The sequence below is a fragment of the Chiloscyllium plagiosum genome, chromosome 9 (assembly GCF_004010195.1).
Source record: "Chiloscyllium plagiosum isolate BGI_BamShark_2017 chromosome 9, ASM401019v2, whole genome shotgun sequence".
Taxonomy (NCBI): domain Eukaryota; kingdom Metazoa; phylum Chordata; class Chondrichthyes; order Orectolobiformes; family Hemiscylliidae; genus Chiloscyllium; species Chiloscyllium plagiosum.
The window spans coordinates 92,632,549-92,653,969 of record NC_057718.1 but is presented as its reverse complement, the minus strand read 5'-3'; the positions used below and the strand labels follow the sequence as shown (position 1 = coordinate 92,653,969).

The window sequence follows — 21,421 nt, the reverse complement described above, 5'->3', positions numbered from 1 at the left end:
GAAATATGCAAAGGAAGTAAGGTGCTATTTCAAAGAAACATTTCCCACAAAACCCAAAGATGCTTGCAAGAGTTGGGTCTAGGTGAGATCATCTGTTTCGGCATACATGGTATTGTTAAAATTTAACTCAACTGCCTGACTTAGGAAGTTCATACATTCAATGAATAGAGTTTAGCAAAATGGTAGCAGGTACATAGTACCATGATGCACCGCAAATTTCCATATTCCTTGAATAGCACATTGGTGAATGGGCTATCAATATCAAAAAGCACATGGACATGGCACTGTCATTGATATGCAAGTTCTGCACAGCCTTCACAAATGTGCAAGAATCTTGCACTGTGAATATGGAAAGATATGCACAAATTTGAACATGATAACCGTATGGTTCCTACGGTTTATGGGCAGCACGGTGGCACAGTGGTTAGCACTGCTGCCTCACAGCGCCAGAGACCCGGGTTCAATTCCCACCTCAGGCGACTGACTGTGTGGAGTTTGCACGTTCTCCCCGTGTCTGCGTGGGTTTCCTCCGGGTGCTCCGGTTTCCTCCCACAGTCCAAAGATGTGCAGGTCAGGTGAATTGGCCTTGCTAAATTGCCCGTAGTGTTAGGTAAGGGGTAAATGTAGGGGTATGGGTGGGTTGCGCTTCGGCGGGACGGTGTGGACTTGTTGGGCCGAAGGGCCTGTTTCCACACTAAGTAATCTAATTGAATCTAATCTAATAAACCCCCAACCATTTGGCCAAAAAATGTGCACAACTGGTCATAAATAACATTGGGACAAAGGGGCATCATGTGTGTGTCTTGGACAGTACATATATATGTGGATGCACTGAATTATAAGGACGAATGCAATCATCAATATCATTGGCAGCTTTGTTCACAGAAAACACCGTAGTTAGGTAAGATGAACTGAACCCTCTTAAGATGAGACTAGCTTCAAGAAAATTATACAACAAACAATGGAATTGGAGAGGAATTGTAAATCAAATATTTTAAAGCATTTACTAAAGATCACTTCTGATGTACAGTATACAGGCATAAAAACTCAATTTCTCTAAACAATTTTGAGATATACTAACTCATTATGATGTTAACTAAACCTGGCTGTATACATTCTGCAATGTATTTATCACGCCCCATCTTGACAATTTAAAAAAACGGAAACTGCAGAATCCATTTTACAGCAAGTGAAACATTAAGCACAAAAATACGTACAAACACGTTAAAAACTAGGTCAGCATTCTTTACAGGTATAATGGTTAAAATTCAGCTTGAGTGTACGCTGATCGGTTAACTGGACCCTGTAAGGCACAGCTTGTGTTGCAGAGCCAGACAAGATTATTAATTCCAGCTATATCTTCCAGAATCTGGTGGCAATGGGTAACGTCTGTCAGGATACCCCTGAAAGATAAAATGTTGCCAGAGATTTAAAAATGAATGAACAACCAAAAGACTACAACTGAAATAAATACAATGCACAACACTTATTAATTTTGATCAATGCATATCTAAACACACATTAGTATTTTTCTGGCCATTTTTCCACAGAAAAGGATTTGGAAAGTAGTAACATTTAAGCAGGTTGTTTTAAATTAAAGCTGTTCAGAATGTCACACCACTGCAGCGTATATCTAACAGGGAATTGGTGTGTTAATAAGTTAATTACCCAAAATGACTGGAGACAAGTAATTTGTTATCACAATTCAGACGGCCAAGAGACTTTTAGCTTTAGATTATTCTTAGTAGCTTGAGCAGGGTGTGCTGAGAACAGGAGCTTCAAGGGTAGCTACTTTGGTTGACCAGCTTACTGGTGAATCGCCAAATTAAGAAAGATCACAGGAAAGGTAGATAAAACAACATTGCCCAATTCAAATGAACGTCAAGAAAAAGGCCAAGGAATCCAGCAGTTTCAATTTGTCAGGGTCAGTCGCATCTGCAAAACTGCTAAGGAAAGCACAGTCAACTCAACTTGAACAACTGCAATGCTTTTTACAGAAAGAAAATACAAAGAGGTATTTACATTTACATGGTGCTGTGATTATAATTGTCACAAGTTAATACAGAATCACAAGTGTTTATCCAAAATGCTCAGGACCAGCTGGTTTTCGGAATTCAGAATTTTGGAAGAAGTGACAGTTCAGTGATAAAATTTTAAAAAATCTTCGCACACAGCAGACTCACAGTGAGTCAAGGGCCTTGAGACAGAATTGAGGCCCGCCAGTGCTGGGCCATGCCCACCCACGTCGTATCTGAGTGACACAGAGTGGGTGTGGAGTTGGGTTAACAGTTTGCACGTCAAACAACCTTGTTTATGAGAAAAAAAACTTCAAGAAAATCCTTTGGATTTTTTTTTGGATAAAAGGTTGTCTACCTTTACACTATAAAATACGATAGCTTGATGATTCACATGTGATGCCATCTTGGATGTAATTAATTTCAAACTACCGACTGTAAGATTAGAGAAAGGAATCAGCCTGGTCAGGTAATGAAAGTTTCAAATGGGAGTGCATTTTGGGAACAGTGATCATAATTCCGTAGGTTTAAAGATAGTTATGGATAAGACTGGTCCTTGAGAGAAAATGCTAAACTGAGGAAAGATTAACTACAATAGTATTAGGCAGGAACTGGAGAAATTAGATTGGTGGTGACTGTTTGAGGACAAATCATGTAGCTTACATGTAGAAGTCTTTTAAAGGCCGGTTATCAGAGTGCAGGACCAGCAAAGTCCTGTTAGGATGAAAGACAAGGATGACAAGGTTTGGAAACCTTCGATGAAAAGACATACTGAAAGTTTAGTTAAAAAGAAAAAGGAAGCTTATGTAAGGTTTAGGAAACTGAAATCAACCAAGGCCCTTGAGGAATATTTGTCTGCAGCATGCTAACAAACTTCAGCATTTTGAGATCAAGAATGGTGTTGGATCTCCTGAAGGGCATTAAGGTGGATAGGCCCCCAGAGCCCAATGGTTTCTACCCCAGATTATTGAGGGGAAGATAGGATATTGCTGGGCTTTGACCAAGAAATTTGTATCCTCACTAGATACTGGAGAGGTCCATAAGGATGGGCAAGTAGTTAATGTTGTTCCTCTTATCAAGAGGAGAAATAGAGATAATCCAAGAAACTATAGTCCCGTGAGTCTCACATCAGTGGTTGGGAAGTGATTGGAGAGAATTCTTAGGGATAGGATTTATGCACATTTGGAAATGCATGGCCTAATTAGGAAGAGTTAGCATGACTTTGTTTAGGATAGGTCATGTCTTACTAACTTGATTGAATTTTTCAAGGTGGTGACGAGGGTGATCGATGAGGGTTGAGCAGTGGATGTTGTTTACTTGGATCTTGGTAAGGGTTTCATCAAGATCCCTCATGGTAAGCCCATCCAGAAGATTAAGGTGCATGGGATCCACAGTAACTTGGCTGCACGGTTTCAGAATTAGCTTGCCCGCAGAAGACAGAGGAGTGTGTGTGTCGGAAGGCTGGAGGTCCATGACTGGTGGTGTTTTGCAGGGATCTGTATTGGGACGTCTAAGTTTTGTGATATATATAAATTACTTTGATAAAAATGTAGATCGGTGAGTTAATAAGTTGCCTACGATACAAAGATCGGTGGAGTTGTGGATCGTGCAGAAGGTTGTCAAAGAGTACAGGGTGATATAGATCAGTTGTAGACATTGTCAGAGAAATGGCTGATCAGAGTTTAATCTGGCTAAGTCTGAGATACTGCACTTTGAAAGATCAAATGTTAAGGAAAATTGTACAGTTAATGACACGACTCTGAACAGCATTAATGTAGAGGGATCTTGGGGTTCAATTCCATAGCTCCCTGAAAGTGGCCACACAAGTAGATAGGGTGGTAAAGGTGGTGTATGACATACTTGTCTTTATTGGTCGGGGAACCGAGTACAAGAGTCAGGATGTCATTACAGCTTTTTAACACTTTGGCTCGGCCACACTTGCATTCAGTTATAGTCTTCACAGTATAGGATGGATGTGGAGAATTCGTAGAGGGTGCAGAAGAGGTTTACCAGGATGCTGCCTAGATTAGAGTTTATGAGCTATAAGAGGACAGGCTAGAAAAACTCAAGTTGTTTTCTCTTGAGTAACGGAGGCTGAGGGAAGACTTGATAAAAGTTTATAAAATTATGAGATGCATAGATAGGGTTGGCAGTAAGTATTCTTTTCCCCAGAGTTGAAATATTAGGGGCATATATTTAAGGTGACAAGGAGAAAGTTCAAAGGAAATATGAGGGACAAGTTTTTTTTAAAAAATGTGGTAGGAGGTGGATACGATAAGCACACGAATGGAAGGACAGGGACCAAGGGTGAGCAGTTTTATTGGCATCATGTTTCGCACAACATCATGTGCCAAAGGGCCCATTCCTATGTTGTACTGTTCTATGTTCTAATATAAAGGAAGCAGGAAAGAACTTAAACAAGGTAGAGGAAGGCTAAAAGGGACCATGAAATGTCATTGGCAAGGATAAGGAGAATCACAAGACATTCTATATTCAGAGCAAAAGGGTAGTGGAGAAAGGGCAAGTCCACTCAAGGACAAAGGAGGGAATTTATGCATAGTCAGAGCAAGTGGGTGAGTAGTTTGTATCAGTATTCACCAAGAACATGGACGTAAGCATGATTACAGAGGGATATTTTAGGGTATGTCAATATTTAGGTGGTGTTGGGTGTCTTGAAAAACACTAAGGTAGATAGGTCCCTAGGGCCTGATGGGAACTATTCCAGGAAATTGAGGGACGTAAGTGAGGAATTGTTGGGGCCTTGACAGAGATGCCAGAAAACCAGAGAATAGCTGATGTTGTTCCTTTGTTTCAGAAGGGCAATAGGGATAATCCAGGAAATTATAGGTTAGTGCTTTTCATCAGTGGTAAGAAATTATTGGAGACGATTCTTAGGGACAGGATTTACTCACACTTGCAAAAGAAAGGAGTTTTAGGGATGGTCAGCATGGCTTTCTGCAGGGAAGGCCTTGTGTTACAAACTTGATTGAGTTTTCTGACGAAGTGACAAAGATAAGTGATTAGGGTAGGGCAGTGGATGTTGTTTACACGGACCTTACAACAGCATTTGATAAGGCCCCTCATGTTCGAGGAAATTATACAGTAAACAGCAGGACCTTGAAAGGCATTGATATACAAAGGGCTCTTGCAAGTCCAAAGCTCCCTAAAAGTGGCAAAACAAGTGAATAAAATGGTAAAGGCACCATATAGCATGCTTGCCTTCAACGTCTAGGCATGGAGTATGAAAGGTGGCAAGTCATGTTGCAGCTGAATAAAACTTTGGGTAAGCCAAAGTTTACAGTATTGTGTACAGTATGTCGCCGCACTACAGGAAGGATGTGGAGGCATTTGAGAAAGTATAAAACAGGTTTACAAGGATGCTGCCTAGATTGGAGTGTTTCAGCTATAAAGGAGAGGTTGAACAAACACTGATTGCTTGTGCTACAATGTTGGAGGCTGAAGGACAACCTGATAGAAGTAAATAAAATTTTGAGAGGCATGAATAGGGTGAATAGTCAGAGACATGTTTGCAGGGGTGGAAATATCAAATAATTGGGAGGATTAGTTTAAGGGTAGGGGAGTTTAAACGAGATGTGTGAGGCAAATTGTTTTTTGCACAGAGAGTGGTAGGTGCCTGGATTACGGGGATATGGTAAAAGTAGATATGAAAGTAATGTTTAAGAGGAGTTTAGATAGAAATGAATAGTCAGTGAAGAGAGGAATAAGGATCACGTGCAGGCAGATAGGATTAGTTTAGAATAGCATCATGACTGGTGCAGATATGGTGGACCAAAGGTGGTTCTGTGCTGAATTATGCAATGTTCGAAAAGAGAATTGGGAAAATGGTATATGGGATGAGAGTGGGGTCTAGAGGGAGTGTGTGAGCATAGGAGAAAGGGCTCACAAGGGTGAAACAGCAAAAGAACAACATCGTGTATAAGGGCTGTATGAATGACACTATTCAGTAATCTGTTCTTTTTAACTATTAATAAGACAATTTACACTTTTAATATAGAAGTGTTTTAAATCTCAATACCAAGATTTATTAATGAAAATTGTGAACATTGGTAAAATTAAGAGTGTAAAATACTATTTTGAAACAATGGATAAATGGAATGGGGGTGCATCTCAGAACCAATGCAACTTTATTGCTTTCTCATTTATTCATTTTCCACGGGCAGTTGAAAAAAAACAACATTGCTATTGGCTTTTCTGCTGCTTCATAAAAAAAGACAATCATTGAATGGTTTCCTATATCATAAATTTTTGATGTTCTTATGCTGCACCAACTGACAGGAACAGCTCAGAATTGATATTCCATTCAACTGAAGTATTTCATTAAGCCAGATTCTTTACTAGCATAATCTGCTTTGCTTGGTATCAAATATGTTCAATAAATAGCATTGGATGTGCAAGGGAGAACTTCAAAATCTATGGATGACAATAAACTTGGAAGCATTGTGAAACATGGAAAGAGTGAGTCAAGAGGATATGGACAAGTGCATGAATGCACAGGTAGTTTAATGCAGAGGAGTATGAAATTTTACAAGAACAAGAAAAGGCAACATTTTAAAAAGATGGTTAGCAGCAGAGACCTCCAGTTTGGAGCTGGAATGCACTGCCTGCACTTGTGCTGGATGCAGGTTCAATCAAGACATTCAAAAGAAAAATGGTTAAGTATTTGAAAGTAGCAGAGCAGTAGATGGGCTGTTCTGATGCTGCATTGAGCTGACAAGGACACAGCAGACAGAACAACTATTCACATGATGCTACAACTATGTATGTCAGCTAGAAGCACTGCTTCAAGCAGGTCTTCTACAATGCTCAGATTATGACAAATATTTCTTTGCCCATCCTATCGTCCTGAGAGCATGTTATCACTTCAAAGAGCAGAGGATATTAGATAAGGAAACACTTAATCCATTTCTAATCAGCACTGCAGCGGTTCAAAAGGTAACTCATCATCACTTTCTTAATGGTCTCTAAGAATAGGTAATAAATGTTGGTGTAGCCAGCAATGCCCATGGCCCCTGAATGAATTTAAAAAATTGATTTGTATGTTATCTATATTTAGTACATTTATCAAGATCCTCAGATCAGCTATGGCATGAATCAGATTTAATGCAAAGTTTAATTACTCTTGTCAATTTTGTCACTTCTAAAGCTGTGCTGGACAAGGTGTTGCAAGTTTAGTTTATCACTAAAAATGTAGTATTAGAAGCAAAACTGCCTTAATGTTTTAAGTTCTACAGTGCTCTTTCATGAACGAAATAGTGACAAAATGGACAACAGCTTTAAAAACTAAATTAAATTAAACAAATTGGACATGCTTTGTGATTAATGTGAGCACGATATTGGAAGATAAGTTAACAGAAATGTAGCTCCTAAGACATAGGAGTATTATTTGGATAACACGCACAACAAATGAAGTCTGGAAGAAAACAGGCAAATAAGCAGCTCTTCAGAACATCACCAAGAGAACATCACAATTCTTTGGTTATGCATATATGGGAGCGAAACTCAAGTGTCTGGCACCATTTGTTACAATCGAGTGTAATATGGCAAGGGAGGATGTATGCCAACAGCTTCAGAAGAACAAATCTAAGATTAGAGACCAACAGTTGCTGTCACATAAGGACATGTAAGTTTGGATGGCCACGATAGTTCAATCACAAAGCACAACACTGAAAAAGAAATTGCACACAAGAGAAGCAGAATAGCCACTCTTTCAGTACACAGAATATGATAGCTGGATTTTGTTCACTTTAATGTTTAGACACTTCAAGTTATTTGGTTATGCAGGAAGGATATTAATCCAACATCAAATAAAACAATTAAAAGAAGGCAATTTATTAATACTATTGTCTGCTTTTGTTACCTGTCGTCCTCTACGATCCTGACTCTGGTAAGGGTTTGGCATTATTGATCCAAGCCTGTGATGATTCTGCTGGAACATGCCAGTTTGAGACTGTAAGATACGATTCCATGCCAACTGCTGCTCAATCCCCTGGTTTCTATGAAGTAAATAAAAAGTCTTCCTGTTAATACCTTTTTAAAAAAAAAACAATGGATGACATTTAATTCTCAAATCCAAACTTTTTGCCTACTAAAAATACGCAGTTTATGGATGACATAGGAGTTAAATGATAAATCAGAGTGCAGACTTTCAAAGTCAATCTCTTGCAATTAGTTAGATTTATAGACAACAGACAACAAACAAGCTATTAAACTGTCTTCTAAAGTTATGAGAAGTCAACTGGGAAGAAAATGAAATGACCAGATATTCACATGAAAATATTTCAGACTTCCAGAAACTGTAATAAAAAAAATGGATATTCTAAAAATGCTCAGCAGGTCAGACTGCATTTGTGGGGAGAGAGAGAGAGAGAGAGAGAGAGAGAGAGAGAGAGAGAAACCAAGTTAATGCTTCAAGGTTAGAACTTTTCATCACAATGCTGTGTATTCATACCATTTTCTGCTTTTGTTTTATGTATATCCTTATGAAACAGTATTCTGAGAAAGATCTCACTGCAGTGGTCTGTTTCAGGATCTCCATCAATAAAATTCTCAATTGTTTATAATATCTTCAAACAGCTATCAAAATAAATTTAAAAAACCTCCATTCTCTCGCTCCAAAAATAAATTTAGAAGCTCTGCAATGCAGCAAGAGACATTCATAACATAACTAAAGGAAAATTGTGCACTGTACAAGGAAAGCTGAACCTAAAACACTCTGCAAGTTCAAATTCTTGTGCCAACTGCTCAACTCCTCAAGAATGTAACAATAGCATTTCACCCAATCCATACTCTAATTTGCTAATGGAATGCTTTTCTTAATTCTGGCAATATACCCTGCATTATAGCACACCGAAAAATCTTAGAGCACTAATTAGTACAAATCAAGCAGACGATATATTTCACTTTCCACATCCCCAATTCCAGATTTTGTGTTTGAGAACATCCTGGTTGAGCTGTGTTGTAGTGCTGTGGAGTAAAGACCAATAATCAGTGTTTCATGAATATTCAATTGCTAGTTTTCCAAGCACACATATGCCACATTTGAAAGCTTAAAGCCCTCCCAAAATATTTTAAATACCAATGACGCAATAAATCAAAACATCTCAGATACAAAATCTAAATTGTTGGTCAAGCTTCTAGTTTCAAAAGGTAGCCTCCATCATAGACGGATGAAAGCAATGGTTTATTATTAAATTAGTAAGGCATATGGTAAAACTTCTCCTTTGTCCAACAATTTTGCATAAAATCCCTCAGATTAACATGTTAACATACATTATTTATAACTGATGAACTCAAGCCCTTTTCTGATAGCTCCAAGAAAGGGAAAACCTGTTTTGGCCAAAACCAAAAAGGATGACAATCCACACAAGTAGTAAACAAATCCACCCGTAGAAGGGGGCTTTATTTTCTAAATAGCCAGACACTTTCATGAAGCCTATTCTTTCCAGTTAATTGCAGGTTGTAAATGAATCCTTACTGCTGTGTATTTTGAATCTAGGGTAGGGCCGTGGCTGTATTTTCCCATCCATTATGCTACTCAATATGTCAGAAGGTCTGATCGGGAAGAAACCTTTTCAAGTCCTATTGATGCGGTTTCAATTGACCGTGGTGACCTAGCAACACAAGCACTAATTGGCACAGACTGACTGACATTTGGTGTACAGTTTATATGGGAACAAGAATCCACTTCAATTATAACCTAGTTTGTCAGCCTAGATTCCCAACAAGAAATATTTAGTTGTCACCACCATCCTTAAGATCGATAAGGAACAGGTATGCAAGCACAAGAAAAGTACCAAGTGCAAAATAATTTAATTGCATCTAACTACAACATTAAATCTAGCATTCCATTTTGTCTACAAAGATTGCACTGCAAATTCAAGACACTCAAAGTGACTGATTTTAAATACAACTAAGCTGTTGAAACAAAATTCTCATACCCTAGTATCTCCTGGTTGTCTGCGCTTCCTCAGCTTAATTATAAACATAAAAATATATAGTGGTTTTGCTTCTGTATAAGTTTAACATTTCTTAAGGGGTCAGAGTTGCACCCTCTTTGACAAAGATTCCCTCATTCAGAATAAACAGTTTCCCAGATTTCAAAAAGGTGCTGAATGTAGTGTACCCTCCCCCATCCACTTTATGGAGCTCATGCCAAGGAACCTCCCTTGTTCTCACTTCACGTACAACGATTAATAGACAAGTACTTCCTTTGAGACAACTTAAAAGCTCAGATAAAACTACTGTGGATCTGCAAATATCAAAAGTTTTTGAAGTAAGTGCAATTTGTTCCTTTATAACTATACTGCAACAGTAAAACTGCCCACTTTGGAAGGTGAGATTTCAAAAGGTATATCATTCATATAGGTTCAGTAAATTCAAATTGGCCACATACAAATTGCATGCATCTCTGCTGTGGTGGTAGTGGCCACTTTAGTAATTCCATTGAACATCAGAAAGTGTTATCAATGCATGATTTGTGCATCACCTAACATAAACATGATACATGCAAAACGAATTATCTTCAGATTACCATGGGTAGAGTTAGAGATCACATTTCTTAGTTTAAGATCAACAGTCTTCTTTTATTTTGCAGACACAAATTAACAAGATAACATACAAGAGTTCTGGATTTATCCTTTCTTTTAAGGACTCACAACAGAGTTCAAGTTGGACCTATTTTTAAAATTACAATATGAACAACAGCATGCAATCCTCAATTTAAGATATCTATTCTGTTTAGTATTATAATACTGCATTAGCATCCTAAAGCTGTTAACCTTAGTATTATTTATATGGGTTCTTCAATGTAGAATATTAATATTCTGAAACTGAAGCTATTAAAAAGTGCACACAAACATTTTCACTTAAATTTACAAAGTTAAAACAATTTCTTATACAAAAATTTCACATTCATGCAACATCCCAAACAAAATCCCTTATTACAAAACCATGTCACATTCATTCTACTGCACAGTACTATTGAACTTTACAAATTCAGTAATCCTCCTTCAGGTTTCTTCTGTATTTAATTCAGTTCAAACTTAAGTAGTTAAAGAAACTGTTTTCGGTTGCCACTAATAACTACTGACCTACAGTGACACTGCTCCACAATAGGCTTGTCAAGCCTGAAAAGTTGTTCCAAAGAAGCTGATTAGTACTTGAAGAGGTTTGTAGCAAGAATCAATGGTTCGTCTGTACTAATACTGTGGTTTGAGCACAAAATGATAATGGCGGAACACATTAGTTATGCCTCATTAATCTTCACAATTCTCAAAAGAAATTTGCTTAGCCTATCCAAAAATCTAATGTAGATTTAAGCTACTAAAACTGAATTTTATAATTACACACAACATTGAATCGACATATCCAACAGACCTGAAAGTGACTAGCTTTCAAAACAAAGAGCAATGATTTTTGCCAAGTTTAGTATAGAACAGATGCATTATTTATCTTGCTTAATGAAATAAACTAAAAAGGTTAATCTTTTCTTGTCACATTTGGAATGGCTAAAGCAAATTCTATTTTAATTAAGAAGAATTGGCCAAAACAAAAGAAAATACTAGAGAAGGAAGAATGTACAGCAGAAGTGATTATTGAAGAACACGTGTAAAACTGCATAAACATAAAAAAAAATTAATGGTAGCTAGAAAAATTACCAACCCTTAAGATTAAATGTTTTATCTTTTTCCAAAACAAATGATCTCCACTTTCGGTACTAATACCTTTAAAATTAATTTATTCATAACTGCCCTGCCGTAATAAATCCCCACAGTCAAGTTCATTAACCCAAAGCTACATGGAATCCAACAGAGTGAAAATATTCAGAGAAAGCTGAGGATATTTTGTGAAATTCATTTTGCTGTTTGCAAAATCTAACAAAATTATGATTAAACAAAGAACAAGCAATTGTTAAATGAAGGGCCAAATCTAAACGTTAACGGATCTTGCGTGGGTCTGATCCATCTCATTCTTCAAACCAAACCTTAACTAAATGAACAAAATCTAGAAATGAAGCATACTTAGAAAAAAATAAATTCTCTGACACAGAATTATGCGACTTCAGAATAGAGAAGTTCAGGGCTATTTAGACCCAAATAGAAAGGAGCACTGGAAATTTCCTAATCGGGAAAGAATTATTTTTCACAGAGTTAATGGCAAAAATCAGTTGACCTGAGCATTGACTGAACCCAAAGAGCTCCTGAAGAATAGAAAGAACAGTTGTCTTGATCCAGCTATCTTGAATACATCGCACCACATCCACTATTTAATGAAGGCAACCTTGGAAACTCACCAATGGAATTAAGGGCACCAATTTCATCGCAAGCTACTCTCCTTTTTAAACTTTGACCTCCCCTCTTGCATGATCTTGAATTTTGGACATCAAGCCTCAGGTGGCACGAGTAAAGTGAGATGAGATATATTTGAGCTTAGCTGGAGTTCATTTTTAAATAAATTATTATTGAAAATCTTGCCGTCACTAAAAAGAATGTCTCCTTTTAGGTCACTGAATAACCTGAGTTAGGATCAACTTTTCACAGATGAAATCAAACTTAATCATCAAAATATAAGACTGCAGATAAAGGTGAGCAATTTGATTGCTGCCTTTAATTTAAAACACATCTTTAAAAGAAAGATGTCTGATTTTAAGTCTGAGTAAAATGACTATGACAACCCAATGGATCCAAAATGAATGCCAACATCATGCAGAGGCCTTGCGTGAATAAAACTGCCATCTAATCTCAGTTTCTCTCTTATTTGCAGGGACTCAAAAGTACAGTGTTACAGCACCTATTTACAATTTTGGTAACCACACATCAAACAAAGGAAGGTACCCAAGGAGTTGAGTTCTATCAAAGCTTTTAGAATATGTAGAGTTGCAAATTATTCCTGAATAAACACTTAAAACGGAAACAGTGAACTACCCAATCCAGTCCTCAACCTAAAAAAAAAACAGATTACGATGGTCAAATAGTGATGTCGCTGGCCTAGTGATCTGGAGATCCAGATTAATGCTCTGGAGTCCTGGTTTGAATCCGACATCAGCAGTTGATTTTTAAACATGTATTCACAGCCACCTGACAAAATAATTTTGAATAACCAAGAAAGAAACAGGATTTAAGCATAATTTAAGATATAGATTGAAACTTTTTTTAAGTGGGGGGGCAGAAGAGATTTTATCAAAGAAACCCCTTCAAACCACTAGTAAAATCAACATTGATTCCACCTTGGGTCCCTCCAAACACTTGGAATCAATGTCAATTTCACCAGTTTCCTCATCTCCCCTGCCCCCACCTTATCCCAGATCCAACCTCCAACTCGGCATCGCCCTCCTGAAGATGGCCTACCTGTCCATCGTTATTCCCAACCATCTGCTCATCCTCTGCTCTGACCCATAACCATCAATCCCCCCCCCAACCTTCTTCCATCTATCGCATTCCTAGCTACCTTGCCCTCCCAGCCCCATCCCTCTTCCCATTTATTTCTCAGACCCCTTGCTCCACTCCCCCCATCCACATTCCAGATGAAGAGCTTTTGCTCAAAATGTCGACTCTCCTGCTCCTCAGATGCTGCCTGACTGGCTGTGCTTTTCCAGCACCACATACTTTATAACTTCAACTGTGGCAGGTATCACAAGACTATCCGGAAAAATGGCAAATCAATGACCATAATGTACTCATCATATGTATCCACATACCCCATCTGAACATCAGATCAAAATTAATAAGATTGACACAAAGAACCTGAAAAACACACTGCCATTTTATAAGGTGCCTTTCAGATCTTAAGCATACCATGAAGTATGTTTTAAGTGATGCAACATAACAGCCAAATGTGCACAGTAGGGTTTCATAAACAGGAATAAGAAAAATGCCTAGTTAATCTCTTTTCAGAGATGTTTGTCGAGGGACACTGGCCAAGGTAAAAAGCAAAAAAGGCAAAGGCAAATACTACACTCATTACATTAACTTCTAGAGAGATTGAATAAATAATAGCCTTGAAATTACATGTGATTATTCTTACCTCTGAGGTATAAGCTGCTGAAAAAGTGGTTGTGGACCTCGCCATGAATCTTGTGGTCTCAAACCTGTAAATGATACAGCTATGTTAATAGAATTAATATTTTTAAAAATGTTACATTTTGCACGAGAGCACTTGAATATTGGGATTTTATGAAAACAGGCCACATAAAATCTATCCAGTTCTTCACATGGTTCATTACAATTACATGTCAGTTTATACAATATCAATCAGGCAGTCAATTAAGTTTTAATGAAATCCCACAAAGTATGTAGATAATCAATGTCTTTTTACTGACCAAGATTACCTTTCCATTGACTACAAAAAAAATCACAAACTTTATTTTTTAAATAGTTTTAAATTAATATGCAAAATTTTGAAAGACATTAAACACGAGCATTTCATCTTTGATGCCTTGGTGAATTTCAAGGTTCTTTAAAATTTAAGATAATCACTCTACTTTCCCAGTGCCTAATTAAGTCAAAAATTGACACATAGTAAGACAATTCATGGCAGGCATTGCAATAGCAAAACCATGTGGGGGAAGGAAAATTACAGAATGATAGAATTTTTAAAAATTCATTTGCCCATCATGGCATATCGGCATTGCTGACAAGATCAGAATTTGCAGGCCATCCTTAATTAGCCCCCAAGGATGTGGTGATGAACTGCCTTTTTGAACCACTGAAATCTATCTGATGAGATGTACCAACAGTGTTGCTGGAAAGGAAATTTTAAGATTTTAACCTGGGCAGTGAAGAAACAAAGATATAGTTCCAAGTCAGGCTAGTTTGCCGCTTTGGGGGGAAATCGCAAGTGATGGTATTCTTCTACGTTCCTGCTATCCTGTCCACAAGTTGGGCAGGTGCTGTCGAAGGAACTTTGCTAAGTCGCTACAGTGCATCTTGTGTATAATACACATATTATTGTACATTGGTGGTGGAGGGAGTAAATGTTGGTGGATCGGGCACCAATCAAACAAAGTATTTCATCAAAATCATTTCTTGTGCCTGGCCGATGATGGACAGGCTTTGAAGTCAGTAAGTGAGTTACTTGCCTCAGAATTCCCAGTCTCTGACCTGCTTTCGAAACTGCAATATTTATACAGGTAATCCAGCTCAGTTTCGGGTCAATAGTAACAACCAAAACGTTGGTAGTTCAGTGGTGGCAGTACAACAGAATGTCATGGGGATATAGTCTGATTGCCATTCACTGAAGATTGTGATTGCCCAATACTCACGTGGTGTAAATGTTGTGTGTTCCTTCTCAGCTCAAACCTGATTCTGCTCCTTACTGGCTTCCACATTTAAGAAGTTGCCAATCGTACTTGTAATCATCAGCAAACTTTGTCAGTTCTGACTGTATTTTGGAAGGAAGGTCTTTGATGAAAGCAGCTGAAGATGATTAGTCAATGGGGCTCTTGTGGTGCAGTGGCAGTGTCCCTACCTCTGAACTGGGAGGCCTGGATTTAAGTCCTACCTGTTCCAGAGATGGGCAATGACACTTCTGAACAGGTTGATGAGAAAGCACATAGAATGAGGAATTCCTGCACAGATGACTTAGGACTGAGGTTATTACTCTCCAACAAAGAAAACCCATCTTGCTTCATGGGAAGAGAGATTCTAACCAGTATAAAGAGGTACCCCCTCCCAGCACGTTATGTCATTTGGTCAAATGCAGGCTTGAGGTCAAGGCTGATTCACTCTTACTTCACTCTCTTGGGTTCAGCTCATGTCTGCAGTTTTAGACCAAAGTTGTGATGAGGATATTCTTGAAATTGGGATTGTAATAAATTTTTGAAGCGTTCTCTGTTCTTCATGTAGCTATTCTTTACGAACTTGGACATGCCTGGTGCTGACTTTAGACTCTCAAAATGGTCTATGTTAATTTTCCATCTCAAATCATCCCTCATCTTTAGGACAATATTTTGACAGAAGTTTCAAATTCACTTTAGCTGATTTTGCATTCGTTTATGTTACCCTGGTCAGGCATATTTCGCATACCATTCAATTTTATTTGACCTCACCAACAGTGAAAGCAGCAAAAACAGCTTTAACTGAATGGGATCACACTCTAGATTACCTAAAATTTGTTCAGTCATTAAAGCAGTCTTGCCACTTACAAAATGACAATTCAGGTTATAGTTCAGGTTCTATTCTCGAATATATTATAAATCATAAATATTAATACTTTAAATCGTCCAATGATCAAATTCTGGTCTACACCTAATAACACTGGAATACAGAAATACTCTCAGATATACATAAGCTGCAATGCTTTCTTCTCCATCACCCATTTCTTTCCTGCCTTGTGTTATAACACCTAACCTTGACTTCATATCATCTACTAAGAGGTTTACCATGTGCTAACAACTCTTTCTACCATGGAAAGATACATGCCTTTAACTTAGCATTCATCACATCAATATTGCAGAAAGAACTCAGCAAAAGGGTTTTGGGAGTTCCCACCATTCACTCTTGTGTCACTGCACATTGGTACTCCAATGTATCATCGCACAACAAGGCACCTTTTATATAAAAGAAAATCAATGCAGTTAGAGGCAATCTGTACTCTGCCCTCAACTATTTACTATTTATTCATGACTTAGATGATGAAATAGTAATTAACCTATCCAAATTTGACAATGTTGCAAAGATAGGAAGAGTGTAAGTAGTGCAGAGGGAAGCATAAAATTACAAAAATAAAAGTGAATTGGTTAAATTGCAGCTAATGTCAGCAAATATGAAACCCTACACCTTGGATATAAAAAAGGATGGAAGAATATTTTCCAAAAAATTAAAAGCTAGAAATGTTTGGAGACATATGGGTTTCAGGTACACAAATTAAAGAATGGGTACACCAAGTAACAAAAAAGAGACTACAGAAATGCTCCCTTTATATCAAGAGGAATAGGATATATGCGGGCAACAGAATGAATGGAATGCTGTGGTAAATGTCATTGGACCAACAACACATAGATCTATGCCAATGCTCTGGAGACAGGTTCAAATCTGATCACCACAGCTGCTGGAATTTAAAGTGTGGAATATAAAGCCAATTTCATTACTGAGAACAATCAGTGACGATCATAAAAACCCAACTGGTTCATTAATGTTCTTTAGGGAACGGAATGTTCCATCCTTACCTGGTCTGGCCTGTATGAGACGTCAGACCCACAGCTATATCACTGACTCTTAGCTACCTTCTAAGTATGTATGGATGGGGAACAAATGTAGACCTTACCTAAAGAAAATAGGTTATGCTTCAGCTCTATAAAGCTCTGATTAGACCACACTGCGTTATTGCAAGCAATTTTGGATACCAAACCTTTGATACGATAAATTGGTCATGCATGGAGTAGATATATCATATCTAATCGTGACGGATTAAATTTATAACAGATTACACAAGCTAAGGTGGCGGTGCCCAAATTTAGCATGTTAACGTACAATGTGATCAAAGTTTTCAAAATATTCTGGGAAGCATATTGAGGAAATGGAGATAAATTATTTCTGTTTAGGGAATCTAAAATTAGATAGCGTAATCTAAAAACAGAGATCCAGATCTTTCATAAGTGAAATCAGGAAACACAAAGGGTGACAGAAGTTTGGAATTCTCACAAATAAATGACAATTGATTCTGGATCAATTGTTAATGTTAAATCTGTAATGCTGTCATTTAAAGGCGTCAAAGGAAATGAAACAAGAGCAGGTCCACAGGCAGTTAGGGTACAGATCAGTCACGAGTTGATGAGGTGTTTGTGAGCTTTTAACGGTGGAATGGTTTAATCCCCTTCCTTTGTAGTAACATTAACAAGCTAGGGAGTACAACATTAATTACCTTCAATGACAGCAAACGGACAATTTTGTGTAAACAAATTTGAATGGTTTCATGCTGCTAAAGATATTGTTTTCAAAACATTTTAAATCATCAAAAGTTCAGGAATTAAAGTCACAAAAGATAACCATTAAACTTCAAGGTCTTTGACAGTATTTATGCTAGGAATTCAAAAGTTGTTGGGTTCATTCCCCCATCAAGCTAGACAATCGCAAATGAAGGCGAGAGCTTTAGAATAATAGAATCCCTACAGTATGAAAACAGGACCCCAAAGAGCAAGTCACCCAGACCCACTGCCTCACCTTATCCCTGTAACCATGCATTGCCCACAGCTAATCCACCTAGCCTGCACATCTTTGGACTGGGGGAGGAAACCGGACCACAGGGAGAATATTCAAATTCCACAGAGACAGTCGCCCAAGGTTGGAATTGAACCCAGATTCTGTCACTGTGAAGCAACTGTGTTAACCACTGAGCCTCTTTGGTTTTGCATTGAAGATCACTGTGCAAAAGATACAACCCTCATGTAAGGGTTGAGGGGGCCCATAAATTCAAGTAATATTCTTCTCCAGAGGGATTCTAACCAACTACCCATAACATCAATGGCGTTATCCTTATTGAAACCCATCAGTTATTTGGACTGTTACTTACAAAAGGTCAATTGTTTACAGCACCACAGCTGACTGAAAATAAAACAGGTGGACACAAAAATAGGCTGAAAGGCAAGTTGCAAAAGGGATACAAGCAGTTTACAGAGATATATTGCTGGTTAATTGTATGGGCAAAAAATTGAGAAACAGGGTGTAATGTAATAAAATGGAAGGGAAAACAAAAAAAAAAAGTATTATTGAAATTACCAAAAACTGCATTTTGCTGAAACTCAAAGGGATTTGCAGCTGGACAGGACGTTGGTTAGGCCACTTCTGGAACAATGTGTGCAATTCTGGTCTCCATCCTATTGTAAGGATGCTGTGAAACTTGAGAAGGTTCAGAAAAGATTTACAAGGATGTCAAGGATTTGAGAGTCTGAGCTACAGGGAGAGGCTGAATAGACTAGGACTATCGGAATATTGGAGGCTGAGGAGTGACCTCATAAAAGTTTATAAAATCATGAGGGGCATGAATAGGTTAAATAGACAAGGTCTTTTCCCTGGATTGGGGGTGTTCAGAACCAGAGGGCATAGGTTTAGGATGAGAGGGGAAAGATTGAAAAAGGACGTAAGGGGCAACTTTTTCACATAGGGGGGTGGTGCGTATATAGAATGAGCTGCTAGAAAGTAGTGGAGGCTAGCACAATTACAACATTTAAAGTTAAAAATCACAACACCAGGTTATAGTCCAACAGGTTTATTTGGAAGCACTAGCTTTCAGAACACAGTTCCTTCATCAGGAAGCAGCGACACTCCAAAAGCTAATGCTTCCAAATAAACCTGTTAGTCTATAATCTGGTGTTGTGTGATTTTTAAACTTTGTCCACTCCAGTTAGACACGGGCTCCTCCACAACATTTAAAAAGGTATCTGGATGGGTACATAAGTAGGAAGGGTTTAAAGGGATATAGGCCAAATGCTGGCAAATGGGACCAGATTAATTTCGGATATCGGGTCTGCATGGACGAGTTGGACCGAAGGGTCTATTTCAGATACTTGTGCCAAAAACATTGAAAACTAGCAAGAAGGTACAGCAGGAAATCAGGAAGGCTAATTGAATGTTGCCCTTTATTTCAAGGGGGTTGGAGTATCAGAGGAAATAAATCTTATGGCAACTGTACAAATGATGGTGAGACCTCATCTAGAGTACTGAGAACAGTGTTGGCCCCTGTATTAAAGATCTTTCATCGGAGACAGTTCAGGAAAATTCATTAGGATGATCCACAGTATACAGACTGCTTTATAAGCAAAGGTTAAATAAGTTGGGACTCACTGGAATTTAGAAGAAAAAAAGGTGATCTTTGAAATGTACACAATTCTTAAGCGCCTTGACTAACTAAAAGCTGAGAGGATGCTCCCCCTAATGGAGGGAGTCTAAGACTGGAGGGCATTGTCAGCCAATTTAAGACCGAAAGGTGCCAGCCAATTTAAGAATGACACGAGGAGGAATTTCTTCTCTCAGAGGGCTGTCTCTTTTTGGAACTTCTTCCCACAAGAGGGGTGTGGGGGCAGAGCCCTTGTGTAAACTTAATGCTGAAATAGATATCAGTAGGGGAATCAAGGATTACAGGGCAAGGGCAGCAAAACGGATGCATTGAATGGCAAAAGGGCCTACTCTTATTCCTATTTCTTATGATCTGAAGCAGCTTGAAGACTTCACTCTTGCTTCAAAGCCAGAGAATTTATATCAATAAACACTAGGCTGCACAAAATAGCTGGTGCAAAGGGTAGATTTTATTAATAACGGTAATGACAAATAGTTGTCATAGGTGATTGCCGACGATGAGTATGAGTAGAAGTAGTCAGGACTATATCCTAAAATGATACAACACCAGCTTTTATTTATGCTGAGAACTCAAAACAATTGCTTGTTAAAATAATACCCTCTCCTGGTAGCACCCTATCATTTGTGAAGTTTTGGAGGCAATTCTGACATCCTAACCCCACCACCAGACCTTGTGTAAGTGTAACCTATGATTCACTGTGGGCAAAGTTACTCACAATTGGAGTATGTTTCCAGATGGACTTTAATCAATATTCAGTTTGAATATACACTGCCCAGGAATGGGTTCACCTCATGCTCACGAGAACATACATTGAAATCTTGATAATAAAGGTATTATAATCCCCAACATACAGAAAGGACTTCCGAGTAACTTTACTGACATTGTGCTATATGGCACAATGGCAAATAAAGAGATACAAATATAGCTGATCTTGGCTCAAATGTATGAATATCGTATTTTCTGGAAAAGTAATATTGCAGCAGCTCCATGTTTAAGCATTAAATTCAGTTTTTAAAACAGCCAATTAAGAATTACTTTTGGAATGTTTGTGGAATTTTAACACATTATAGAAATCACAACTCCAAACTGAATATTTCCATAAATTTGCAACATGATGCTAATCATTCTGCTCCTGTACATGCTTTTCGCACATTTAAATGAGGATTCAAACTCAAGGTTTTCCTATTACTTAAGACAGACTGATTAGGTTTTGGGCTTGTGGAAAATCACTTCAGAAAATTCTTGGAATAATTACCCACATTTTTACATGACGGGGAATACAAATCAAGACACCAATCCGTAAAATGAAAATGCTGATTTAACTCTCGTAACATCGGGTACATTACAGGAAAACACACTGATTCACCTAGTAGCAGTGTCAAGATAAAAAAACGTTTTATTTTATACACAGAACATTAAATTGCAGAAAGAAAAGCTCATCACTTTTCAATGCTATTAGGTCACATGCTTAGATGTTTGTTAACATTTCCACTGTGCACTGAAGTGAGAACTCTTCCAATCAGTGTGACAATCAGGAAAAACCTTGGTGTTTACTGATTGCACTAATCAAAACCAATTTTCAAATGTAGTTAATT

At 37.9% G+C, this 21,421-nt stretch overlaps 1 protein-coding gene across 1 annotated transcript in view; it reads right to left on the bottom strand.

The window, feature by feature from the left end:
- Nucleotides 1-978: 978 nt before the first annotated feature.
- The window catches only part of xrn2 (5'-3' exoribonuclease 2), an 85,127-nt gene continuing 64,684 nt past the window's right edge, over nucleotides 979-21,421 (bottom strand). Inside the window, exons 28-30 of the mRNA XM_043696538.1 lie at nucleotides 14,058-14,121; nucleotides 7,894-8,029; nucleotides 979-1,403 (exon numbers count right to left, since the gene is read on the bottom strand). Coding sequence (XP_043552473.1) covers nucleotides 1,344-1,403; nucleotides 7,894-8,029; nucleotides 14,058-14,121 — 260 coding nt within the window. The 3' untranslated portion in view covers nucleotides 979-1,343. The remainder of the gene's footprint in view (nucleotides 1,404-7,893; nucleotides 8,030-14,057; nucleotides 14,122-21,421) is intronic.